At 55.8% G+C, this 21,459-nt stretch overlaps 7 protein-coding genes across 7 annotated transcripts; 2 read left to right on the top strand and 5 right to left on the bottom strand.

The window, feature by feature from the left end:
• Window positions 1-316: 316 nt before the first annotated feature.
• On the top strand, window positions 317-1,186 carry A1O7_08669 (uncharacterized protein; the record flags this gene model as incomplete). The annotated part of the gene is made up of 1 exon (XM_007762659.1): window positions 317-1,186. One exon carries the CDS (start codon window positions 317-319, stop codon window positions 1,184-1,186), a length of 870 nt encoding a protein of 289 aa, XP_007760849.1.
• A 1,082-nt stretch (window positions 1,187-2,268) lies between these two features.
• On the bottom strand, window positions 2,269-4,455 carry A1O7_08668 (uncharacterized protein; the record flags this gene model as incomplete). The annotated part of the gene is made up of 3 exons (XM_007762658.1): window positions 2,269-2,477; window positions 2,640-2,871; window positions 3,025-4,455. 3 exons carry the CDS (start codon window positions 4,453-4,455, stop codon window positions 2,269-2,271), a joined length of 1,872 nt encoding a protein of 623 aa, XP_007760848.1.
• A 697-nt stretch (window positions 4,456-5,152) lies between these two features.
• On the bottom strand, window positions 5,153-7,072 carry A1O7_08667 (uncharacterized protein; the record flags this gene model as incomplete). The annotated part of the gene is made up of 1 exon (XM_007762657.1): window positions 5,153-7,072. One exon carries the CDS (start codon window positions 7,070-7,072, stop codon window positions 5,153-5,155), a length of 1,920 nt encoding a protein of 639 aa, XP_007760847.1.
• A 943-nt stretch (window positions 7,073-8,015) lies between these two features.
• On the bottom strand, window positions 8,016-9,540 carry A1O7_08666 (uncharacterized protein; the record flags this gene model as incomplete). Its single annotated transcript, XM_007762656.1, has 2 exons — window positions 8,016-8,579; window positions 8,638-9,540. 2 exons carry the CDS (start codon window positions 9,538-9,540, stop codon window positions 8,016-8,018), a joined length of 1,467 nt encoding a protein of 488 aa, XP_007760846.1.
• Window positions 9,541-10,862: 1,322 nt separating this feature from the next.
• Window positions 10,863-14,708, bottom strand: A1O7_08665 (uncharacterized protein; the record flags this gene model as incomplete). The annotated part of the gene is made up of 1 exon (XM_007762655.1): window positions 10,863-14,708. One exon carries the CDS (start codon window positions 14,706-14,708, stop codon window positions 10,863-10,865), a length of 3,846 nt encoding a protein of 1,281 aa, XP_007760845.1.
• Window positions 14,709-16,664: 1,956 nt separating this feature from the next.
• Window positions 16,665-17,546, top strand: A1O7_08664 (enoyl-CoA hydratase; the record flags this gene model as incomplete). The annotated part of the gene is made up of 1 exon (XM_007762654.1): window positions 16,665-17,546. One exon carries the CDS (start codon window positions 16,665-16,667, stop codon window positions 17,544-17,546), a length of 882 nt encoding a protein of 293 aa, XP_007760844.1.
• A 172-nt stretch (window positions 17,547-17,718) lies between these two features.
• Window positions 17,719-20,855, bottom strand: A1O7_08663 (uncharacterized protein; the record flags this gene model as incomplete). Its single annotated transcript, XM_007762653.1, has 5 exons — window positions 17,719-18,987; window positions 19,092-20,292; window positions 20,343-20,519; window positions 20,585-20,714; window positions 20,768-20,855. 5 exons carry the CDS (start codon window positions 20,853-20,855, stop codon window positions 17,719-17,721), a joined length of 2,865 nt encoding a protein of 954 aa, XP_007760843.1.
• Window positions 20,856-21,459: the final 604 nt, after the last annotated feature.

Here is a 21,459-nt window from a genome sequence, read left to right as displayed (position 1 = left end):
TAATAGTCGGATCATGAATACCCGAAGCCCGTCACCTGGTTCGTGATATGTTCTCCGTCGTTGGCTGTAGTTTCCTTTTGCGCGGTTTGGTTTTCGCATGTCGCTTCAGCTCACGGACGCAGGCGCCAACAAAGCCAAGTCCCAGTCACGGCGATTGTTTGCCTGGCAGCGTCTATATTCACCACATATATTCATAGCCCTGTCACCCGCATACCTAATGAGGGCAGCTCCTCGGCGCGCCTTTCTGTCCTTCAGAATCTGCATCTTTACAGCCTAGCCATGTGCCATGGCGACATCTGTCCTCCGTAGCACAAGCATGGCCGCCCCCTTTGCAGACCCTACGAACGCGTACCAATCTCCCTCAGAGGCCTCGTGTCCTCAGTGCGGCTACCACATCGCCGCGGTGTCTGATAATTCTACGGAAGCGGCCGAAGCAACACGTCGCATCCGCGACCTCGAAGCCCAAGTCAGGCTGCTCAACACCAAAGCCGCTGCGGCCGTGGACAAGCTTGCCGACTACGAGGACGAGATTAGAGTTCTAAGAGATGCGTATGGCCAGTCGCAACAGCAGCACGGGCAAGGGCAAGCACAAGGACAAGAACAGGCCGCTGTGCTGACCAGACCATCCCTCGAAGGTCCCGGTCCTGCCGTACCCCCCACAACGCCGGGGCAGAATCCGCCACAAGCACAACAGCAGCTGCAGCAGCAGTCAAGACTCGCTAACCTGAGCGCATTCCTGCCCGGCCGAAAGAGGGATCGCAGCAGCGCAGGTCAGCCGCCTTTGACGCCAGCAACAGGCACGTTTCCCCAGCACACCACGCTCTCCCCTCCCAAGACCCCGTTCTTCAACATCGGAGGCGGATCAAACCACTCGGAGCCCACGCTGTCGGCCCCCGAAAGCACAGCAAACCTTGTAACTCTACAGTCGTCCCTCGAAAAAGAGCGCACGCTCCGACTACGCGCCGAGTCGAACCTGTCACAGACGCAGACTGAATTGGAAGAACTTACCGCACAACTGTTCGGACAGGCGAACGAGATGGTTGCGAGCGAGAGGAAGGCGAGAGCCAAATTGGAAGAGAGGGTCAAAGTGCTAGAGCAGCGGGACGTGGAGAAGCGGAAGAGGTTGGACAAGCTGGAGAAGCAGATGCAACGGATCGAGAGGGTCAGGGGCATGGTAGGGGATTGAAGTAAGCACGAAATGTCTTGGAGAAGCGGACGTGACACGGTGAAGGCGTCTTTGTCATGCATCACGGCACATCAAGAAGATCAGCCGTCATCCGGTGATCCAGGCTGTCACACTGAACTCTAAGGCTTTTACGCTCACAGAAACCCTATTCTGGGATAGGCCCTTCACTCGACCGACAAGCCTCACGAAAAGAGAGCTGGACAGAGATAATGTCATCGAGCAGACAGTCACGCCTGGACATTCGGTACGGCAGACACAGAAATCGAGGTTACACTGTCAGCAAGGCTTTAAGACTGTCTCAGCACTCGACAAACGCCGTACATTCGTTCCAGGCGAGCCTGATGTAGGCGCACATTTGAGTAGGGTCGCCAGGCTTGAAGAATTGTGACTGAGGAGTCAGGCAAGTAGGAGCGAAGGTAGAGGAGCACATCTTTGGACGTGCCTGGAAACAACCCGCGGGAACATCTCGACATTATGCGGATACCAGAATGAGACTCTCAAACAGAAGACCGTATTGGCGCTAAGACGTGTAGGTGGTTAGGTGGTTAGGTAGAGAAGTACGAAAGGTAAAAATGCAAGAGGGAATGGCGATACCTGGCAGACCTACAAGCTGTAATTATGCCATGTCCATGGCATTTCGCTCCTAGCCGTCTATCATGATATTCATCTCTCGCATACCCACTGCCTAGGTACACTCTTCCTCCCCGGCCACTTACTCGCTTGCCGTCCGACCATAGCCCAGACGCAACACAAACTGCGTGTACACCGCGCCCACCACGCCAAACTGTTGTTATAGTATCTATCGCACACATCTCCCACCACATCAATTGATCCGCTATGCTTCTACCAACATTCCTGCTCATCCACCCCTCCCTCCAGCATTACGCTTAACCAGAACTTCTACTTTGCGATAGCGTCCAAGTGTCACGTCATACATGCCATGCCGGACTCCGCCCCCTCGGTCCACTCAAACCTCGTGAACCCATTCCCCGTGAACCGGCACCGATTCCTCGAGCGATACCGCAGCTCGAAATCCTCGGGCTGGATCCTCTCGACCATTTCGCGGAAGAGCGTGGCGCTGGTCATACATACCACGCCAAATCCACCCCGTCCGTCAACTCAAACCTTGTGAACCCATTCCCCATGAACCGGAACCGATTCCTCGAGCGATACCGCAGCTCGAAATCCTCGGGCCGGATCCTCTCGACCATTTCGCGGAACAGCATGGCACTGCCGGCGAACGTGGCCGTCACGCGCCCGTCGACGCGGTTGTTCTTGTACCATGACCGGCCTGCGATGTCGACGTTAGTCGGCATTGGGAGGCAAAGTGAATGGAAGATGGACGTTGATAAGGGAAAGTGAGTAGTAGGCAAGCACCAATGATCACGGGTTACGATTGGGGGGCGTGTGCTCCCTCGTCGCCTCGGGAGCTGTCACGCGCACGCGCACTCACAATTCCCCGTCCAGGTCAACGTCTTCATGACTTCATCGCCGTACCGCACGAGCTCGTCGACGACGTCCTGCTTGGGAGCCACACTTGCTATGTCCTCTCGCGCGAGCTTGCGAAGCCACTGCACGATCCACTCGGCCGTCCAGTCGAGGCTGTAGATGAGCGAGCCGTGGCCGATGGTGGCGTTGGGGCCCATGAACATGAAGAAGTTTGGCATCTCAGGGCAGGCCACGGACTGGGAGGCATTAGAGATTAGCTTGGCTTTGTGCCTCGGAGAGCGTGAGCCGTGGGTGGCTCCGCGCCGATGCCTCGCTCGTAGCCCATCGTCCGTAACTCGCAGCTAGTAGACCCCGTGGCCCTGCATCCAGACGGGCGGGAAAGTACTCACCAAATACGACTCCGGCTCATGCTTCCACTTCTCGCGCAGGTCCGTACCATTCCGCCCGACGATCGGAAACGGCGGCACATTCGACACGTCAAACCCCGTCGCGCAGATGATGACGTCCAGCTCATAGTACTCCCCGTCCATCGTGCGGATCCCTCGCTCGTCGACATGATCGATATGACTCTGCGTCAGCGCCACATTATCCCTCGTAAAGGCCTCGAGGTACCCATTCCCCGGCGTCACGCGCCGACACCCGACCTCAAACTCCGGGATCAGCATCGCGCACAGTCGCGGGTCGTGGCCCAGCTTCTCCGCCATCTGGCGCGTCGCGAACTCGCGGATCTCGCGCTGTTGCGGGCTCGCCTTTTCAAAGATCCGGAACCCGCGGTTCACGTTGCCGACGATTTTCTTGCGATACTCGTGGAGCGCGGCCGGGTCCGCGCGGAACCGCGCCTTATCTTCGTCGCGGTACGCCGGGTTGGGGCTCGGGTCGTCGCTGCCGACCAGCTTGGCGGGCGTGTGCCGGCAGACCACCCACGTGGGCGTGCGCTGGAAGCAGGTGAGCCTCGTGCCCGGCAGGCGCGCCATCTCCGGCAGGATCTGGATCGCGCTGCTGCCGTTGCCGATCAGGCCGATGCGTTTGCCGCCGTAGTCGAACGTGTGGTCCCACGCGGCGCTGTGGACCTTGTGGCCGCGGAACGTGTGCAGGCCGCGGATCGAGGGCCAGCGCCAGTGGCTGAGGATGCCGCGCGCCGAGACCAGCACGTCGCAATACTCGGTCCGGGTGGCGGTGTCTGTGTGAGTGTGAGTGTGAGTGCCATTGGCAGTGCCCGAGTTAGTATCGGCGTCGGCGTGAGTGCCGCTCCCTGAGATGGTATCGGCCCCGGCGTCACCTCCGCTGTCGCTGCCTCTGCGCCTCACTTCCAACCGCCACTGCGCCCGTCCCTCATCCCACTCGGCCCGCTCGACCGTCGTATTATACACCACATCCCTGTCGAGGTTCCACTCCCGCACCGTCCGCTGGAAATACTCCCTGATTTCCGCCCCCGTGGAGTAAAACCGCGACCACTCGGCGTTGGGCGCAAACGGAAACACGTAGATGTGGCTGGGCACGTCGCACTGCACGCCCGGGTACGTGTTGGCCACCCACGTGCCGCCCGCGCAGGACTTGGCCTCGTAGATGGTGTGTTCGACCAGGTCCGCGAATTCAGCGGCATAAGTGTATTGTAGCTTGTGCGCGAAGATCATGCCGCTGTAGCCGGCGCCGATGGTGACCACGCGCAACTTTTTGGTGGGCGTGAAGGCCGGGACGTTGTGCATGGGGATCGTGATGGATGGGTGGTCGGCCACATGGCCGCGGACATGCTCAGGCGCGGGCTTGGGCGTGGGTGGCACGCCGCCTGTCCCCATGTCGCTGATTTCGATGGAACCCATTGTGTTGTTTTTTGTGTGAGGTGTTCGCGTCGTCTATAAACCTGTCATGTCTTCTCAATGGGTCTCGGCGATACGAAACGTCGAGGACCGACAGTTGCACGAGACAAGGAAAAGTATATGCATATTTAAACATTCAATGGATGCCGTCTTATGTTATGGCATGGCATTCCGTCTTTACCGAATTGCCGGCCATAGGCCAAACGCGTACACAGGAGTCGTCGACGATCATGCTGATGTTGGAGAAAACTGTGGAGGCGGACGGCCGAGTGCCGTGGAGAAAACGAGGAGGCGGAGGCTCGACCGGGCACGCCGGAGTGACCGGGGAAGATGGAGGATTAAGTACTCCGTACGCAGTAACTCGTACACAGGAAGAGGCCAGCGCCAGCAGTAAGGTGGTCGTGGTCACGTGAGCAAGCAGGACATAGAGCGGGATCTTGTCATGGACAGATACAGACGTAGACGAAGATAGAAGTGTCGACGCAACATTCGGCTGCTGGGCCTGCTGGAACAGTTATCCCGCGCAGACTGCTGGTATAAATGCTTGAATTATAAAGTATCAATGCTGTGTCGTTCATGTCGTTCATTTCCGCAGCTTCTGTTACTCTTCGATCTGAAGGCATGGCTAACGCGGTTGGACAATGCCACCCCGGCATGAAGGCCCCCCGCGTAGTGTTTTACATGTATTTCTCTCATCACATCAATTGCCTTGGATCGGCACAAAACGGCCACCTTCGTCCGTCACCTGCCATTTCACCCTCATGTCCTGGGCGATCTTCTCGGCGTGTTTCGCACTGTGCGCATCCCTCAACTTATTTCTGCCCTCCTTGGTCAGAGGATGATAGAAATGTGCGAGGGCGTTGCTCTTCCACAACATGGTGGCGCCTTGGCGCTTCGACTCGATCATCGTGCAGACCAGTAAGAGGGCACTGAGGAGCAGAATCGCGGCAGGCAGCGCAATCCAGCCCCAACGGACATTCACATGCGGCATGTCCTGCGTGGTGATGCCGATTGTGTGGGGTCCGGGCCCGTATGAGTTGGTATCCTCTCCAGGCGCCGCCCGAATGCGAGTCGTCATACTGGAAGTCAGTGAGGACATCATGTCCTCCATGCCGGCTTCGTCCAGGTAGCGGATATAGGCGACAACGTCATTGTCGACATTGACTTGTCCGAACATGGAGTCAATAAACCTTCCACCCCAGAGCGGCTGGTTCGCATTCATGCCGAACTGGAACTGGAGCGCTTGGAGGGTGATACTGCCTAAGGAGTAGATATTGCTGTCGTTGACGTTGGAGTGGTTCGTCCATGACTGTGGAGGATGGATATACACGGGCATGGTGTAGCCCCCGTCTCCGTCCGAGAAGATTAGGCGGTCCGTCTCGTTGATGAAGGTGTCAATGATTACCTCGGTGAAGTTGGACTTCTGCATGGTGGCGTGGTACTTGATCACACAGGCATCAATGCCGCATTCGGTTGCGTTGACACGGGTGATTGTGTCGTAGTACCGCTCTTGATCGTCGGCAATTTTCTGCCACTCGGCCCGCATCACAGACAAGGTAGCCACATGGGCAGTGAGCGGCTTGCCGAAATATGTCGTGTCAGAGGCTGGCCTATTGCTAACATCGACGAAGACGGGATCCGGGTACCCCTGGGTGAAGTTGACGCCGGGTATGATCTGTCCTGAGGGCATCGTGTAGTTGCAGTAAGGGATGGGGTCGCCTACGACCTGTGGGTTGCCGTTCTCGTCAACGAAAGTATAGTTGAACGTGCTGCACTGCTTGACGATCTGGTCGGTGGTGCTGTAACACCGAGAACAGAATCCCAGCGACGTGTAGTCCTCCGTCCAGGTGCAGTTGCCGGTGACACAGTCTGGAGTGACTGAAAAGCTTTTACCATCACCATACATGCCGGTGTAGATAGCGGCTACCATACCCTTCTCGGCCAAAGGTGTACCAGTGATCCAGCCAGGACGGGAGGCAAAGTATTCGTTGGTCCGTGCGATCGTGGCCGGTCCAAGGTTGACGGGCCGAAGTGGGTAAGTGACCAGCTGTTGGAAACCAAAGTCGAGTGCAAGAGAGCCCAAGATGATGACAGCTCCAAGACATGCCAGGCTGCGCCCTCGGAAGCTCCACAGCATGATGATAGCTCCAAGCGGCCCCCTGGCGGCGCTCTCAAAGACCTGAATGTCTGTGAGCCGATGGCCCGAGTTAAACCACATCCATTTCAACTCTCCCATAGCCGCCGCGACGGGGATGAGCACCGTCGACTTGACAGCAGTGGAAAAGATGGAGATCACCGAGTTGATCGTCACGGTGAACGGCTTCGTGTGTCTGGGTTTCACGGTCCAGTTGGGGACTTTCTGGCCGTTTGTGACTCGGAGGAGAATGATTAGGCCCAGCAGCGCGAGTGTGCTGATGACCAGGGCGAAGATCTCAAAGGCCCATAACCGTTCCATGAGCTGTTCCATTCTCGAGAGTCTGCTTGGCGTTGTCGGGCCATCCTCGTGGCCACTGCCGTCCCTTTCCTGATCAGACTCGGTGTGCTCGGTGATCTGTACTCCTGTCCTCTTCGACTCTTGCCGATACGCATCTTGTTCGCTCTTGAACATGTAGTTGTCCATGATTGACGCAGTGCTCGGGACTGACCAGGACGTCTACAAAAGTGACTCGCCGCCATTTGGGATGTCTCGGGAAATTCATGCTCTTATGCGAAGATGCAAATTCAGCTCCGGCGCCATGGGTGGAGCTGGTCGAGCTCGCTAGTTAGCAGTCTCGCTTTGGACAGCTTGCCACCACGCGCTGCGCTGTACTGTGGTAAAACCTGTGTGAGCGGGTGAAAGCTTAAAAGGCACGAGCCTTCATTAGCGATAACAATCTCGGCCACAACGGGAAAGGAACCTGCCATGTGGCTGGCTGTGCAGATGCATCTGAGAAAAGTCGACGCCCGAAGTGGAGCGGATCGAAGCATCTGGGCCATGCGCGTGGAGACGAGCTTCCACTTTGGGCGGTTAGGGGTATCGCAGCCATTTCGACATGATGATTGTTATCAGCTATGATGGCGCATGTCGACCGATGAATAGCAGCAGAAGTGTGAGTATCTGAAGGAGCAGAATACCGGGTGGCCCCCATCAACGGAGCGTGTGTTTTGTGAGGGAACGTGTACAGCAAGTACCTCGTACTGTGATGGATGACCGATTGGAGAGTCACGTGTAGTGTCTGTGTGCTGAAGCGGTGGATTGTCTTGGCGCTCGCATTACGAGGTGCCTTTCTGTTTAGCGGCAGATTTACCTCGTAAATGTCGTGCTAAGCTCCCACGGCCCATCGCGGCCCATCAGCTCGGGACGAGAAGCCACAAGAGCACGCAGTGCATATATGCGGACACACCTCACAGTATGTATGGGTTGCTATGCCAGCAAATCGAGTCTCGCCCCGGGTGCGCGCTTCTAAACACACCAAGCGTACTATGCAGGATCTGTGCACTAGAGCTGAGCCCGAACACTTTCCAGATCAAGTTCATCGGCTGCCCATCCGCTTTCGAGCTAGATGCTACTTGAAGCCCCATGTTCAGTGGTTACCTCGACGCTGAGCGGAAGCTCTGTAACGGTTTCCTCGACCGGCACGGCCACGAGACGATCCGCGACCTCGACCTCGACCTCGACCTCGAGCACGGGCACTAGACTCTGCGTGTCCAGCGTGATCGTGGTTGACCACTGGCCGGGCACCTCCCGCCGGCACATGTAACTGCCCACCACGCGCGGCTCCTCTCGCGCCTCCCCAACTTCTTCCCCCGCCTCGGCCACCCCGAGCCTGACCACGACCACGACCACGACCACGAGACGGACGAGCACCCGCCGCTCGCGTCTGAAAAGTGCCGTTGTTCATCGCCCTCCGCATCCTCCTCTCGCAGATATCAATCAAACTGTCCACGGGGATGTAGTGCTTGCCCAATTCTTTGCGCTGCCATGCAGGCAGATAACCTTCGTTGTCGACTTGAGCGAAATAACCATGTCCCTCGTCAATTTCCGAGGACGCGTTATTCTCTCTGTCGATGGCGAAGTCGTCGACATCAAAGTGAAGGATATCATCGAAGTGCAGTCGTCGCAGTATCGTGGCGTTCAACAGGCGATCCTGCCACACCAGTCAGTTAGGATGCCGGAAACACGCACCCGCCACAATTCGCACTCACCTCAACCATGCTGAGTTCGTCGTTCTCCCCGTCCCGCTCGTTCAGGTACTTCGGCGTCGGTTCTCTGTACGACCACCTATCGCGGAAGTGTTTGCTCGAAGCCACGTCGATATAAAGGACGACTCTTGTTTGTCCTGGCTCGTGCGTCTGACCGGAGTCGCCTGGCCAGATGAGCAGGTCAAGGTTTGGATGCCTCGCTACCAGGAATGCTCCGAAGCGCAAAAGATCGCGCGTTCGCTCTCGGACCTGATCGTTTAGCTTGGCTTCGTTGGTGCTCATTCGGAAGCGGACGAGGTTCGGCAGGCTTTCGCAGATCTCTGAAAGTACCAGCGCAAAGCGGGTTTCGTGGTAAGCTGACAAAAACCAGTCTTCGTCCAGGTACAGGAAACAGATGTGTCGGAGCATGTTCCCGCCACGCAAGTGGTCAATCGTCTCGTGCAGAAATTTGCTCGACCGTTGCACAAACCAGACGCTCCTCTGCATGGTTTCGAAGACCTCTGCCCTCATCTGCCGGCAGACACCGGCGAGCCGCATGATTTTCTGGGACCGAAATCTGGGCGGGGAGCGGAGCCCGGTGAAGCGCAGGCGCACCGTGATGTCAATCTCGGGTTCCGTGGCAGCAAGGTAATCCCAGATCTTGGTGCGGATCTCTCCGGGCAGTTTCCCCAACGGCGTCTCATGGAACAGAGCAACTTGGCCGGCTGTAAAGGGTTGGTGTTGGTACCATAGATGAGGAGGAATCGCGTCTGGAAACTCGTTTGAATGCTCTCCTGAGAGAGCAACAAGGGTTGTGGTGGCGGTCTGAGCGGTCTCGACTGACTCTGACTCTGCCTTTGGGCTGCTGAGCGACTGTTCGAGCGCGATGCTGTGCTCTCCCTCTAGGCGTTGCTGTGAGTCCGCCATTCTACCGGTCGGTCACGATGGCTGAGATGTGTGATGAAGAGGGTGCAATCCGAGAGACTTGTAGGTTGATTGTTCACGATTCCCAGATGTGAGTAAGGTATGTGATGTTGAGGAATCCAGATAACAAGCTCGATAGTACGTCGCAGGATGTTTATATATCCTGAAGACTCGCGGTGGTCGACCTGGATGGGAGGCAGTGTCCAAGTGACAGACATTTCAATGTCACTGTCCGTCATGCACCATATGGCACCCCAGTAAACAGTACACCCTGTTCGATGTCACAATGTCACAATGTCACTAAGATTGACCAGCCACGGCGAGCCTGCTCTGATTTCTGAGCGTGACTATCACTGTTCATAGTGACATTCTGAGCGATGTTCAGAATCAGATCCGCATTGAGGATCGCAACACTGAAAAACCAGCACGCTGCTCGCGCAAACCTTCACCCAAGGTTCTTAAATGCATCGATATGACCAGAACAGGAGAGAGCAATAATGTCCCTCCTCACTAACAATTATGTCTCATTGGCGTGTTTTGTCAGCGTTTGCACGCTGCCCGTGCTGGCCAAGCCGTTGGTTTGCACAAGTAGATACAGCGACGAAACGGGTCTGCGGAGCCATTGTCTCCGGCAAACTCCTTGACCTCTGGCAGGAAACTATGAAATGGAGCTGTTCCGTCCGCAGGACAACCTGGCCGTCCTTTATCTCTCATTGACCCAGACGTGTATAGAAAGAGGGCGCAGGCAACATGGACCGTAGCTGTTACACCCTCAAGCTGTCCCGCTGTTCGCTGTATTTTTGCCGCAACGGTGTTCCCTATCAAAGACTCGTATTAGGTATGTACAAGCCTGGAAAAAGGACGTTGGGGCTCTGTAGAGAGAGTTTCGATCATGCGGGAAGTGGTAATTAGTCTAGGAAGCCCGTACCTCCTGTACAGTACCTGTGTCCGCGAGATTGAGAAGACTGGAAAAGTGTAATTACTCACTGTCTCTCTCTCGCCTGCCTGCAGGGACTACATAGCTAGCACTTTCTCGTTTTCAACCATGTGGGAAGCATGAGGTTGTGACATCTCATCGGTGGTCATGTCATGGCCACTATCATTACAAGCCATTGCATTGCCCGGATCTCGTCAGAGAGAGTATATACATCAAATTGTGGCCGAAGGCTCTTCACTCTTCAGCACCCTCGAGGCTTCGTGCTACGCTAACAACACAGTACTCAATATGCCTCATGATTGACGTCCCCATAACGCCGCGCTAAGGGAATACTAACTACCACAACCACATCCTCTACGTATCTCTTTCAGTCATCACGCGTACTTGTTTACAGCTGGATCACGTCGACCTCGCTAAAGTCCGGTGGCGCACCACTGTACACGCACCGACCCTTGGAGTCGAGCCCCTGTCGAACATTACTGACCCAGAGATGGCTGCTGAAGCGGCCCATGCGGTGCACCTCGTCGTCACTAACGCCGAGTTCATCGCGCGGGATCCAGATGACAGGTCGCCGTGCTCGGAGCGCGCTGTGCTGGAAGGCCCTCTGCACCAACTTGTCGCGCTCCTCGGGGCTCAAGTCTTCGAGTTCGTCGTTTACGCCACCGAACAGGGCGTCGGCCAGTTCGCTTCGGGCAGCACGTTGGGCCTCCACGTCCTTCTCGTTGCCGGTCAGCGGATTGAAGTTGTTGAGCTTGTCGAGAACTTCCTTGGGCTGCTGTAATATGTTCTTCTGGCCACCCCGAGCTTCCGAGTGTGCCCGGCTTCGACTCTGTGATGGGCTTTCCCATTCGCCGAAATTCGACGCTCTTCGGTTCCTGGCGTTGCTTCGATCGGCCCAGGATTGGCGCTGCTGCCGTTTTTGCTTCTGCGAGAGCCCGCGTGGCATCAACCCGGTGGTTGTGCGGGCGGTCTTGTGCGCGGCGGTTTTCATCATTCGCATGCCCCTGCTGTCCTGGTCCAGGTTCATTGCAATCTCCGGGTTCTGGAACTCGTAAGGCTCGAGTTCGGGCATCTTCTTCGACCCCTGTCTCCGAAGTCTGTCTTGCTTGTCTTGCTCGATCTCCCTGAGCTCCATATCGTGCTGCTGGCGGTCTTCGTCCATGGACTGTCGCTCGTTACGCTCCAGCTGATCCTCAAGATCCTCGCCTTCGTTCTCGTCCTCGATGAGGCCGTGCTTCTGGCGCATTGCCCGAGCAAACTCTTCATCTCTCCGCACGGCATCGTCTTCGAGAGTGATGGGGAGGTATCTGAACAGGGGGCTAAATGCGTTGTTCAACAACATCTGGTATCCGGCGGTCATGATCAAAATCACAATCATCCCAATGGCTTGGCCTGTGCAAGCCACATTCCCGCGCTCATCTCGGACGAGGAAGAACATGCCTATCAAGGCTACCTCCATCACATAAACACCCACAAATGTGAAGTTGATGGCGTTAGGATACAAGAGACCCCCCGTATCGCGAGTAAAGCGGGTGACGTACAGGGTGTTGAATCGGTAAACGAACCAGAACAACGTGAAGGTGACGATGTTGAAGATCAAGATCAGGGGCGAGATGACGGAATAAATCAAGCCAATGCATGCCAGATTGGTATACACTGGAAAGAACGTGCCCCACTGAATATTTGACAACTGAGTTTGTCTCGTGAACTTCGCCCGTGCAGTGCTGTCGAAAAGCGGTGCGAGGACGAACCAGCCGATGAGGGATCCAACTTGGAGGAGGGCTCCTGCGCTCACAGACAGGGCTTGTAGCAACATGTAGGAGAAGAAGTAGTTGCTGGCTTTCGGAATATTGTTGCCCAGTAGACTCGGAATGTTTGTGAAGCCATCCACGCTCGTAAAGAGAGCAAAGAATTGTGTCAAGGCCGACGCAATAGATACGACCAAGAACAACTGGACGAACAAGAAGCAGAAGTAGTAGCGTTGAACTGATATCTCCACGAGCATGTTGGAGGGCGTTCCCTGTAACCGAACCAGGAACCGGAGAATCAAAGGTAGAAGGAACAGGAGAAGACCGAGCAAGGCCGCTGGCAAGACACCCTGCAATACACTTCGAATCCAAGCGGGAATCTTGAGCACCCAATGAAGCCAGCTCCATGTTTTGGCAGCAGTTTCCAGTTGCGAAAGAGCCGATGTGAACGCAACGGGGATGGCCCATAGGAAGATCATACCGACGACAATGACAATAACAGCGCCAGTCCGGATGTATGACTGCCACCACGGGATCGACATATTGTCCCATATGACGTCGTTAGGATCGATTTCGACCAGACGGGGAGCCATCTGCTTGGGGAGGTGGTGACTGACAGCTTGACAAGCCATGTGTGCGGCAACCTGGTGATTGAATTGGACGAAGGCAGAGTTCATTAGAGGAAACCGCTCCGGATGGGCCTGGTCGTCTTCGATCTCCACGTTGAGTCGAGCAACCTCTTTGCGGCAGTATCGGATTGTGTCGACTTTCTGGCCGATCAGTGGGAGAGAGGGCATCCACTGCCTGCCGAAGATTGGAAGCCGCATTGTTTCACGGTCCTTGTCGGTCAAGTAGCGTCGCCAGGCAGCATCATCCGGGTCTTGTTCGAAGTTCCATTCGAAGGCCTCAGGGTAATCGACATGCTCCTTCTCGTCCGGGCCCATACCAATAGCTTTCTTGAACTTTTCGAATTTGGTCAACTGTTTTTCTGATCGAACTTTTTCCCCTCCCATTGTACTACCTTGGGAGATGGGACTTCCCGATCTTGACTGGGGCGACTTCTCGAATGATCGACCAAGGTTTGTGGGCGAGCTCTGGTTCTTCGCGCTCGCATCTTTGGCGTGTCCCGTGGTACGCTTCTCGCCGAACACCTTCTCGTTCTTCTTGGGTGAAATTGGGCTCGAGTCCTCCACTGGCACCTCGGGTTCTTCGCGAGAACTCCGACCCGCTTCCTTGTGCTGGGCGTCAGGCGCGACGAATCCGTTGGTGGTGTCGATAGTATCATTGACTCCCTTATTAACACCGCGGATACCACCTAGGAGCCCTTTGCCAACCTTGTCCAGGCCGTGAGTGACCGCAGAGATGCCACCGCCGATGATAGGGATGTTGAACCTATCACGTTGCGGCTCCTGAACCTCTTGCTCATCTTCTGAATCCGAGGACGAGGACGCCGCGTCATTTTCACCATTGACGACCTGGCGCAGATTATGCTGAACCTGGTGAGGATTCCCCGTGGTGGTACCGTGGCCATGAGCAGCGCGATCACCTGCCTCATCCCTAATCGTGGCACGTAGCTTCTTCTCGTCCTTTGACAATTTCTTGCCGGCCTCCTTCTCGGCTTTGGCAATGTTTTCCTCGTTCTTCTTGAAGCATTTTTTGATGAGGTCGGTCTCGGCCGTCTCGAGCTTTGCAGCGAGCTTATCGCGTCGTTTGATCTTTTCGGCCAGCTCGTCGAAATTTCTGTTGATCCAGATGTTCCTGAGACCACCAGGGAACACGTCGTAGAGGCCGTCAAGGGCTTCCACATTGCACCACTTCTGAGGTATGGAGCTGACCAAGACGGTCGTAGCGGAAGCGCGCAGGCGGTGCTGAGGAGATGTCAGGTAGGCCTGCCGCATGCGAATGTAGTTCCGTAGCTCATCAAATGAGACGTAGCAGATCCAGACGATCAGGAAAAGTGCCAGGAGCCAGTGGGCCCAGTACCGTCCTGTGTGGTCCGGAGCGACATTGCCCCAAGCAAGCTGATCGAGGCCGGTGACATTACTGGCATTTTCGTTTCTGCCCAGTGCGAAGCGAGCTCCGCGGCCGTCGACCATGTTCAGGGGGATCAAGATCGGCAAGATAACTAAGGCCGCTGGAACAAATATCTTGAGCAACGTGCGGAGATATCTCAGGAAGAAGTAGGCATCCAGACCGCACTTCTGGACGAAATCGGAGTTGGAGGTGCTGACCACAGGCTTGATCCATGCCCACCATCCCGGTGGTGAAGGTTTTGTGCGTTCTCTTTCTGGTACGAGGTAGGTTCTGGGTTGGTATATCCGTGCGAACCGGTCCTTGATGAGCAGGAAAATAACGACTTGGATGGCAAAAACCGTTATGGCGGTGACAAGGGACGCAGCGAATTGCCCAGCACTTTGCCCATTTTTCTGTCCTGCTGCGGTCTGGTTGCCGCCGAGGTTGAATGTTGTATTAACCACGCTCGACATTGTGTTGCATCAGTGCCTCGAGGGGAGGGTGGTATTATTGGGTTATGTTTCGTTAATGAGGATTCGCAAAAGCATCGCTAATCTTTTTGTGACGAGCTGCGAGATGAGGGCAGTTTGTGATGTTGAGGGGTGTCACTAGTGCCAGTGACACAATCACGATATGCCCTGAGGTAGGTTGTCTCAAGTGGCTCAAAGGGCAATCCTCCTTTCAGGACTCCGAAATAACTGGAAGGACAAAGCGAAGGCAGGAGTTCGAGGGAGGGAGTTGTAAGGAATGTACAATGGAGAAAGATCGGCACAAAGCCAGCAAGATGAAAGTTGGATAAAGGCGTGGAGTACTGTGTACGTGGTTCGGGTATCATGGCCAGCATGGAACATGATCGGTTGGTGATCGGGAAACGACTGTGCGAGATCTCGTGTCGGGTAACCAAACACGCCTGTGACGTCGTCGGCTGCCACTTTGACGCACGGGGAGCCCTGACAGCCAATAGTCCCAGGCGCCGAGCCCCAGATCAAGCAATTGGCGCTCGGTGGGCGCCACGCCTAGACCACAGGCAGTTTAGGCGGGGTGTTTGGCGCTCGCCTTCGCCCGCGATGCGCATGGCAATTTCACCGTCTTGCCTGGAGGCCGTTCTGTTTCGTGCCTTGGAACCTGTTGCACTGACACGCCAGGGCTCGTGGCGCAGCAGATTGACCGACTTCTCACAGCGCAGCCATCGTGGCCATACGTTGAAGAATAGCTTGGAACACCCTAAGGCATCGAGGAATTAATAAATTCAGTTTGGGGTTACTGCGTGGGTGGAAAAATAATGATACGAACGAGCAAAGCTTGAGCGTCCGAGCTCGTGTTCTGCAACACCATGGCTTGCAAGGCTGCGAGATGTTGAGTTGAAGGAAAAGGCCGCACCGACCACACATCCGTACTCGTTGCTTGAGTAGATCTGTGTTCTGACTATGACCACAGTATCGGTGGACTGAGAATCACCCCAGGCTCATGGTGGCGGTAAGTTATGGAACACTCTTCACGATATATTTCTTCGCGATTTTCACTGCAGCATTAGTTGCGAGGCTTCCCGTGGAGAACATCGAAGCATGTTGAGACGGCCGCTGAGAGGGCTAACGCATTGCGACTTCTTGAGCGATGCTTTGCAGGTCGATGTGCGCTTTCTCGGCTGTCAACCTGGGCATCTTCATGCCTTCCTTCTGGCTTTGACAAACCAGAAGTAGTTTTCAAACTGAGCCAAGGTCTGGTCGACGACAACATCGCCCCAGACCTGCCCTTTAGCATCTCGTCGAAGGACTATTCAAGCTGGAGAGCTGTAGGCAAGTACATAATGATACGCCCAGATGTGATCTTGGACACTGGATGAGAAGTGTATCTTGATGATTCGAATGTTCTGGGGCCCGTACTGCAAACGAGGCTTGTAGGGAGAATCGAGAACTCGGATATTTAACAGTCCGAACGACGATTGGCGCGGCGTTGCAATAGGCTCTTCTACTATAATCCATACGTAGAATGTATCTCGACCTGCCCAGTTTCTGCCTCTCTCAATGACTTACCTACCGTAACACTCAGTATGAGAATGAATGAGATTAATGGTGAATCGCAGCCTCGCGATCACGAACCTCGGTGGATCCACAAAGCCGAGGTCCGATATAGAAATGTTGCCCATGCTGCAAGCCTGGCTCGCCTGGTACCGCGTACTGTATTGAGGCATTGACTAAGCTCTCTTTACACAGTACCTCAAATTACGAGACACCCGGTAGAATAGATAGATATTGAAGCCATCTCAGTAAAACCGAAATCGAAGTCGAAAACAAAGGCAGAGCCAGAGACCGAGCTGGCCCAACCCGGACCTCGACTCGACTCGACTCGTCGAATTGTCCGACTCTGTACTCCATACTCCATACCTACCTAGGTATCTGTATCTACATCGTACCAGGCTACATCCTGCCATGGACCCCCAATTGATACAAGTAACCACCACCCCCAAAGGCATCACCACCATCACAATCACCCGCCCCCGCCGCCGCAACGCCGTTAACCCAGCCACCGCCCGCGCCCTGTACGCCGCGTTCCTAGCCTTCGAAGCGGACTCGACCCAGAAAGTCGCCATCCTCACAGGCGCGGGCGGCACGTTCTGCGCGGGCGCCGACCTCATCGACCTCACCGCCGCCGGCGCCGCTGCCCAGCAACGTGGCCGTCCCCACCCCGACCCCAGTGGTAACAACGCCTCCACAAACCCAAACCCTAACGCTGACGCGAGCCACCTCGAACCCGTACGAGGACGCAACATTGGCCCCATGGGCCCGTCACGCCTACAAGTAATCAAACCCGTCATCGCCGCGGTCGCGGGCCACGCGGTCGCGGGCGGCCTCGAACTCAGCCTGCTGGCGGACATGCGCGTCGTGGAAGAGGACGCCACGTTCGGCGTGTACTGTCGGCGGTGGGGCGTGCCGCTGATCGACGGCGGCACGGTGCGACTGCAGGCCATCGTCGGGCTGGGGAGGGCGCTGGACATGATCCTCACGGGGCGTGGGGTGTCGGCTGCGGAGGCTCTCGGCATGGGGCTGGCGAATCGCGTGGTGGGCCGCGGAAGGGCGGTCGAGGAGGCGACGCGCATCGCGGAGCAGCTTGTCGAGTTCCCGCAGGGGTGTATGCTCGCGGATCGCGCGTCGTGTTATTATGCTGCGTTTGAGGCGACGGGGTTCGAGGATGCGCTGCGGAGGGAGTATGATGAGGGTGTTGGCGTTGTGGAGCACGAGGGTATGGCTGGGGCGGCGAGGTTCGCTGGAGGCCAGGGCAGGGGCGGTGTGTTTGGGAAGTCGAAGTTGTGATGCGATACTTCTGGCCTTGTGACGCTGCTTTGGGACTAAAAGCTCTGATCAAGAGAAGATGGGACTGTTTGTTGTTCCCATTTCCCGGCGTTTCAAGGCGTTTTCTGAAATGACGTTTCTGGGAGCAGTGATATTCTGTTTGCTACTCTCTTACCACTCTCGTGACGACGAGTTAACGCCCTCCACTATAGTAGCTTGCACTTTCTCCGCCAGAGCCACCATCACTCGCTCCATACTGCCCCTGGCTGGAATATGGTTCCTGATACGTCCTCTGCTGGTGATATGGTTGTCCTTCCTGACCCTGACCATAGCCGTAACTACCGGATTCCTGACGGCCGTACTGTTCGTATCCCGCTGGCGCCTGCATGGGCATCGGACTCGGTGATCTCCTGTCTGAGCCGTAGCGGTTGGCATGCGCGGCAGCCTCGTGAAGCTCGCTGGATCCGCTGACTGGCACGTCGAGACCACCTGGGCCGGTGTCCTCCACGTCTAGCCCGCGTTTGCCTCCACCTGGAAGGCCTCCCATGAATTTGGAGTACTTGTTCAATCGGCCGGCCACGCCAGAAACTCCCGGGATAGGTAGCTTCTCGGCCATGCCTAGCATGCTGTTGAGGCCGCCGCCGCCACCACCACCTCCGTGGTGTTGTTGGGCTGGTTTGTGCTGCCCCGTGAAGTTGCCGACAAGATCTCCAACCATACCCAATGGGTTGTTATTACCGTGGCCTCCACCATGTTGTTTCCCAGGGATGAGGTTTGCCAATCCCCCAAGTCCTCCGCTGCTGCCCTGATGGCCACCGGAACCATGTTGTTGACCGGGAACAAAGTTTCCCAGACCGCCAAAGCTGCCGCCAGTGTTGTGGGATTGACTGGCGCCGGCGGGCGGCTTGTGAGCATGCTCATTGACGCCTGCTTTGTGGTTTCTGCCTGCACGGACAGCGTCAGAGTTCAACATAGCCTCGAGGCCACGACCATGATCTGGCAGGCCATTGACCCAGGTCTTGACCGCATTGAACATGTTGCGGTGGCATTCGTTACCCTCGTTGCGGATTGCCGGATGATGGAAGATACTTTCAACGTCATGCATCACCTGTTGCACGGGCACATCGGGGTGCTCCCAAGCATACAAGACCCGTGGAGCGATGAATTTCAAGATCTCGGCTGCCACGTTACCAGCAGGTTCGTTGAGGATATTGCTAAAGTGATCCTTGCTCAGCATCGAGTGTGTCGGATCACTGGAGTTGGCATTCGTCCAAACCTCAAACTGGTGCCTCGCGGACGAATCTAGAACTTCCGAACTTCCCGACTGCAGTGTCTTCGAAATGGCGTTGATCACAGGTCTCACGAATGGCGCCAAAAGAGATAGGACGAAGACTGTCAGCGTCTCGGTGATACGGTCGACGAGAGCCTCGAGACCAGGGATCTTTTCAATGATGCTGCTAATCTGTTGGCACCCGAAGGTTAGTATCATTCTTGCGAAAGCAACCAACCCTGGTGCATAGTCCCAAGATCATAGATATGGATTGAGGCGGGAGTAGGAAGACTTACAGTTCGGACGACCTTGTCGCGGAAAACAAGGATGGGGTATATTTGGGCAACAGTCTTGGCTGGGTCGAAGTTGGGCATACCCGGGAGACCTGCAGGTGCAGTAACTTGTGATTGCGAGGCCTGTCCTCCTTGGCTGTGCTGAGGTTGTGAAGCAGGAACATGAGGATGTTGTGGTTGCTGCGACCATTGATCGACCGCTGGCGGCTGCTGCCAATTTTGCTGGGCACCGGGGTATTGGTCTTGCGAGTTGTAGTTGTGTCCTATGTTTGGATCGTGCCACTGAGTTTGAAGTGGAGGAGGTGGATTGTCGAAGGCGTGAGATGCGCCGTGATCATGCCACTGCTGTTGGTATTGAGGTGGGTTTTGGCCCCAGCCTGCTTGCTGATATCCTTGGTTCCAATTGTCAGATGTATCGTAACCTTGTGGTTGCCCAGCGAAGCCTGCATGCGAGGCTCGAGTGCCATCCCAGTCATCAATGCCTCGCGATGACCCGCCGTAGTCATCTACGCCGCGAAAGCCTCCCTGCGCTCCATAGCCTCGCTGTTCGTTGGCACGAGCTTGGGCTTGCGAACTCGCTTGTAGCTGTTCCGCTTCGTCACAAAGAGCCTTGGTCCCCGGCACTTTGGACAATAACCCGACCAAGGACGTTAGTGGGTTTGACGACTGCGCTGCCTGCTGAGCGGTACCGAGAGCATTGTCCATCTCGTTGATTTCGCTCTGCGTAAAGTGATCGGTAGCTTCTCCAAGCACAGAGTGGTAAAAGTCTACCATTCCGAATGTACCCGTAACGAGAGGAAATACATGCCTCCCACGGAGGTTGATTGCGGTGGCCGTTCCGACGTGAGGAAAGACATTGTGGTACCCCAGCTCCCGAAGGGAAAGCTCGACGTAGTTGGTATGTGCACCGAAATCTTCCAGTGTATGCAGACCTTGGCCGAGACAACGCAAGGCCTCGGCAAGATCCTCGTCCTTTCCCTTGAAGAACCCGTGACCATTCGTGTACAGGCGGCCATGGTGGATGCTGCGCTCAAAGCTGTACTTGACAAAAGCTGCGCTGGTGGCCCAGTCACCCCTACCGTTGGCGATGTAATTCTTCATTCCAGTCTCCATGTCGATTTGCAGCTCAATGTCACGCACTGGACCACGGAGACGGGCGTCATATTTCCGAGCGTCTTCGTTGTCGTTGTAGTCTTTGGGATTGCTGAAATTCCTGTCAGCAATGGCCGTCGTCAGTGACTAAAAGGTCCGTACTCAATATGTTCCTCTGGCCGATAGACACCAAGGCGCTCCGAGGTGACCTCGAATTCTGCCGTGGCATAGCCAAATCCGAGGAATGACAGTAGCCAGACAAGAATTCGGATGGTCTCAGGTTGGGCCTTCTTCAGGGCGCCAGTATCCATGGCTTGACTGTAGTCCCGTAGCCAGTTCCTAGATACACCCAGTCCGTTAGATGTGGTCTTCTTGGCTTGTCATCAAGAGAGGACAAAACATACCCGAAGTAGACCCTCTTGATCATCATGGAATTCCATTTGTGGTGACGGATACATGCCACAGTCTTCAAAACGTCTTCGATATCGCCATGGCGCCAATTCTTGCCCTCTACCGCGGATATCGAGGCAATGTCTACACATTGTGTCAGTATCGGTAACACTCCGTATTGGACGTACGGTACTTACTCCCGGCACCAAAAGCGTGCGCTTCCAGCGTGAAAAGCACCAGACCTAGGAGGAGGACTAGCACCACGTTCCGCGAGAGCAGCCCCATACTGACTCGCCTGTTGGATTGTTGCGAAAGATGGGTGTCAGGGCAGTCGGTATGTGTTGTAAGAGCGACGGTCGAGTTCACTCACTTTAGGTTCAAGTTGGGGTGAACACTGCCAAGATGGACTTTCGGTGCCGCTCTTTGTATCAATCAGGTTCAGGCCACCTCACTTCACCAGCATGGTGCACTGATATCACTGCGCATATTCTACTTGCTCTTAGGTAGCTACCACAAAAGGTACCGTCTCCCAGCCTCATCCGCACCCGTTTGTTAATCTGTCGAAAGACGCAAATTCCAAGGCGAAGCTGCTGCCACTATGAAACATATGCTGGACACAGCCACGACTTCCCCGCTGCCGTGTACGGCCGCAATCTCGCGGGCTGAACATGCAGGAATGATTGGTCAAATGGCTCAGTACCGCCGCCAGAGCTGGCGACGATTGGGGCGATGAGTCAACTTATCCGGTACCTTGCAGAGCTGAATCGCCGACGCAGGCCGTGCTGTGCTGGTCCTCGTTCAGTAGTGCAGGTACCGCAGACAGGGCATCGAATCTGCGAGGCGGCAGCGCCAATACACTGCCTTAGTAACTGAACCACAGCACGCGATC

This window comes from Cladophialophora yegresii (genome assembly GCF_000585515.1).
Source record: "Cladophialophora yegresii CBS 114405 chromosome Unknown aczIN-supercont1.6, whole genome shotgun sequence".
Taxonomy (NCBI): Eukaryota; Fungi; Ascomycota; class Eurotiomycetes; order Chaetothyriales; family Herpotrichiellaceae; genus Cladophialophora; species Cladophialophora yegresii.
This window is presented reverse-complemented; position numbering and strand designations above follow the sequence as displayed.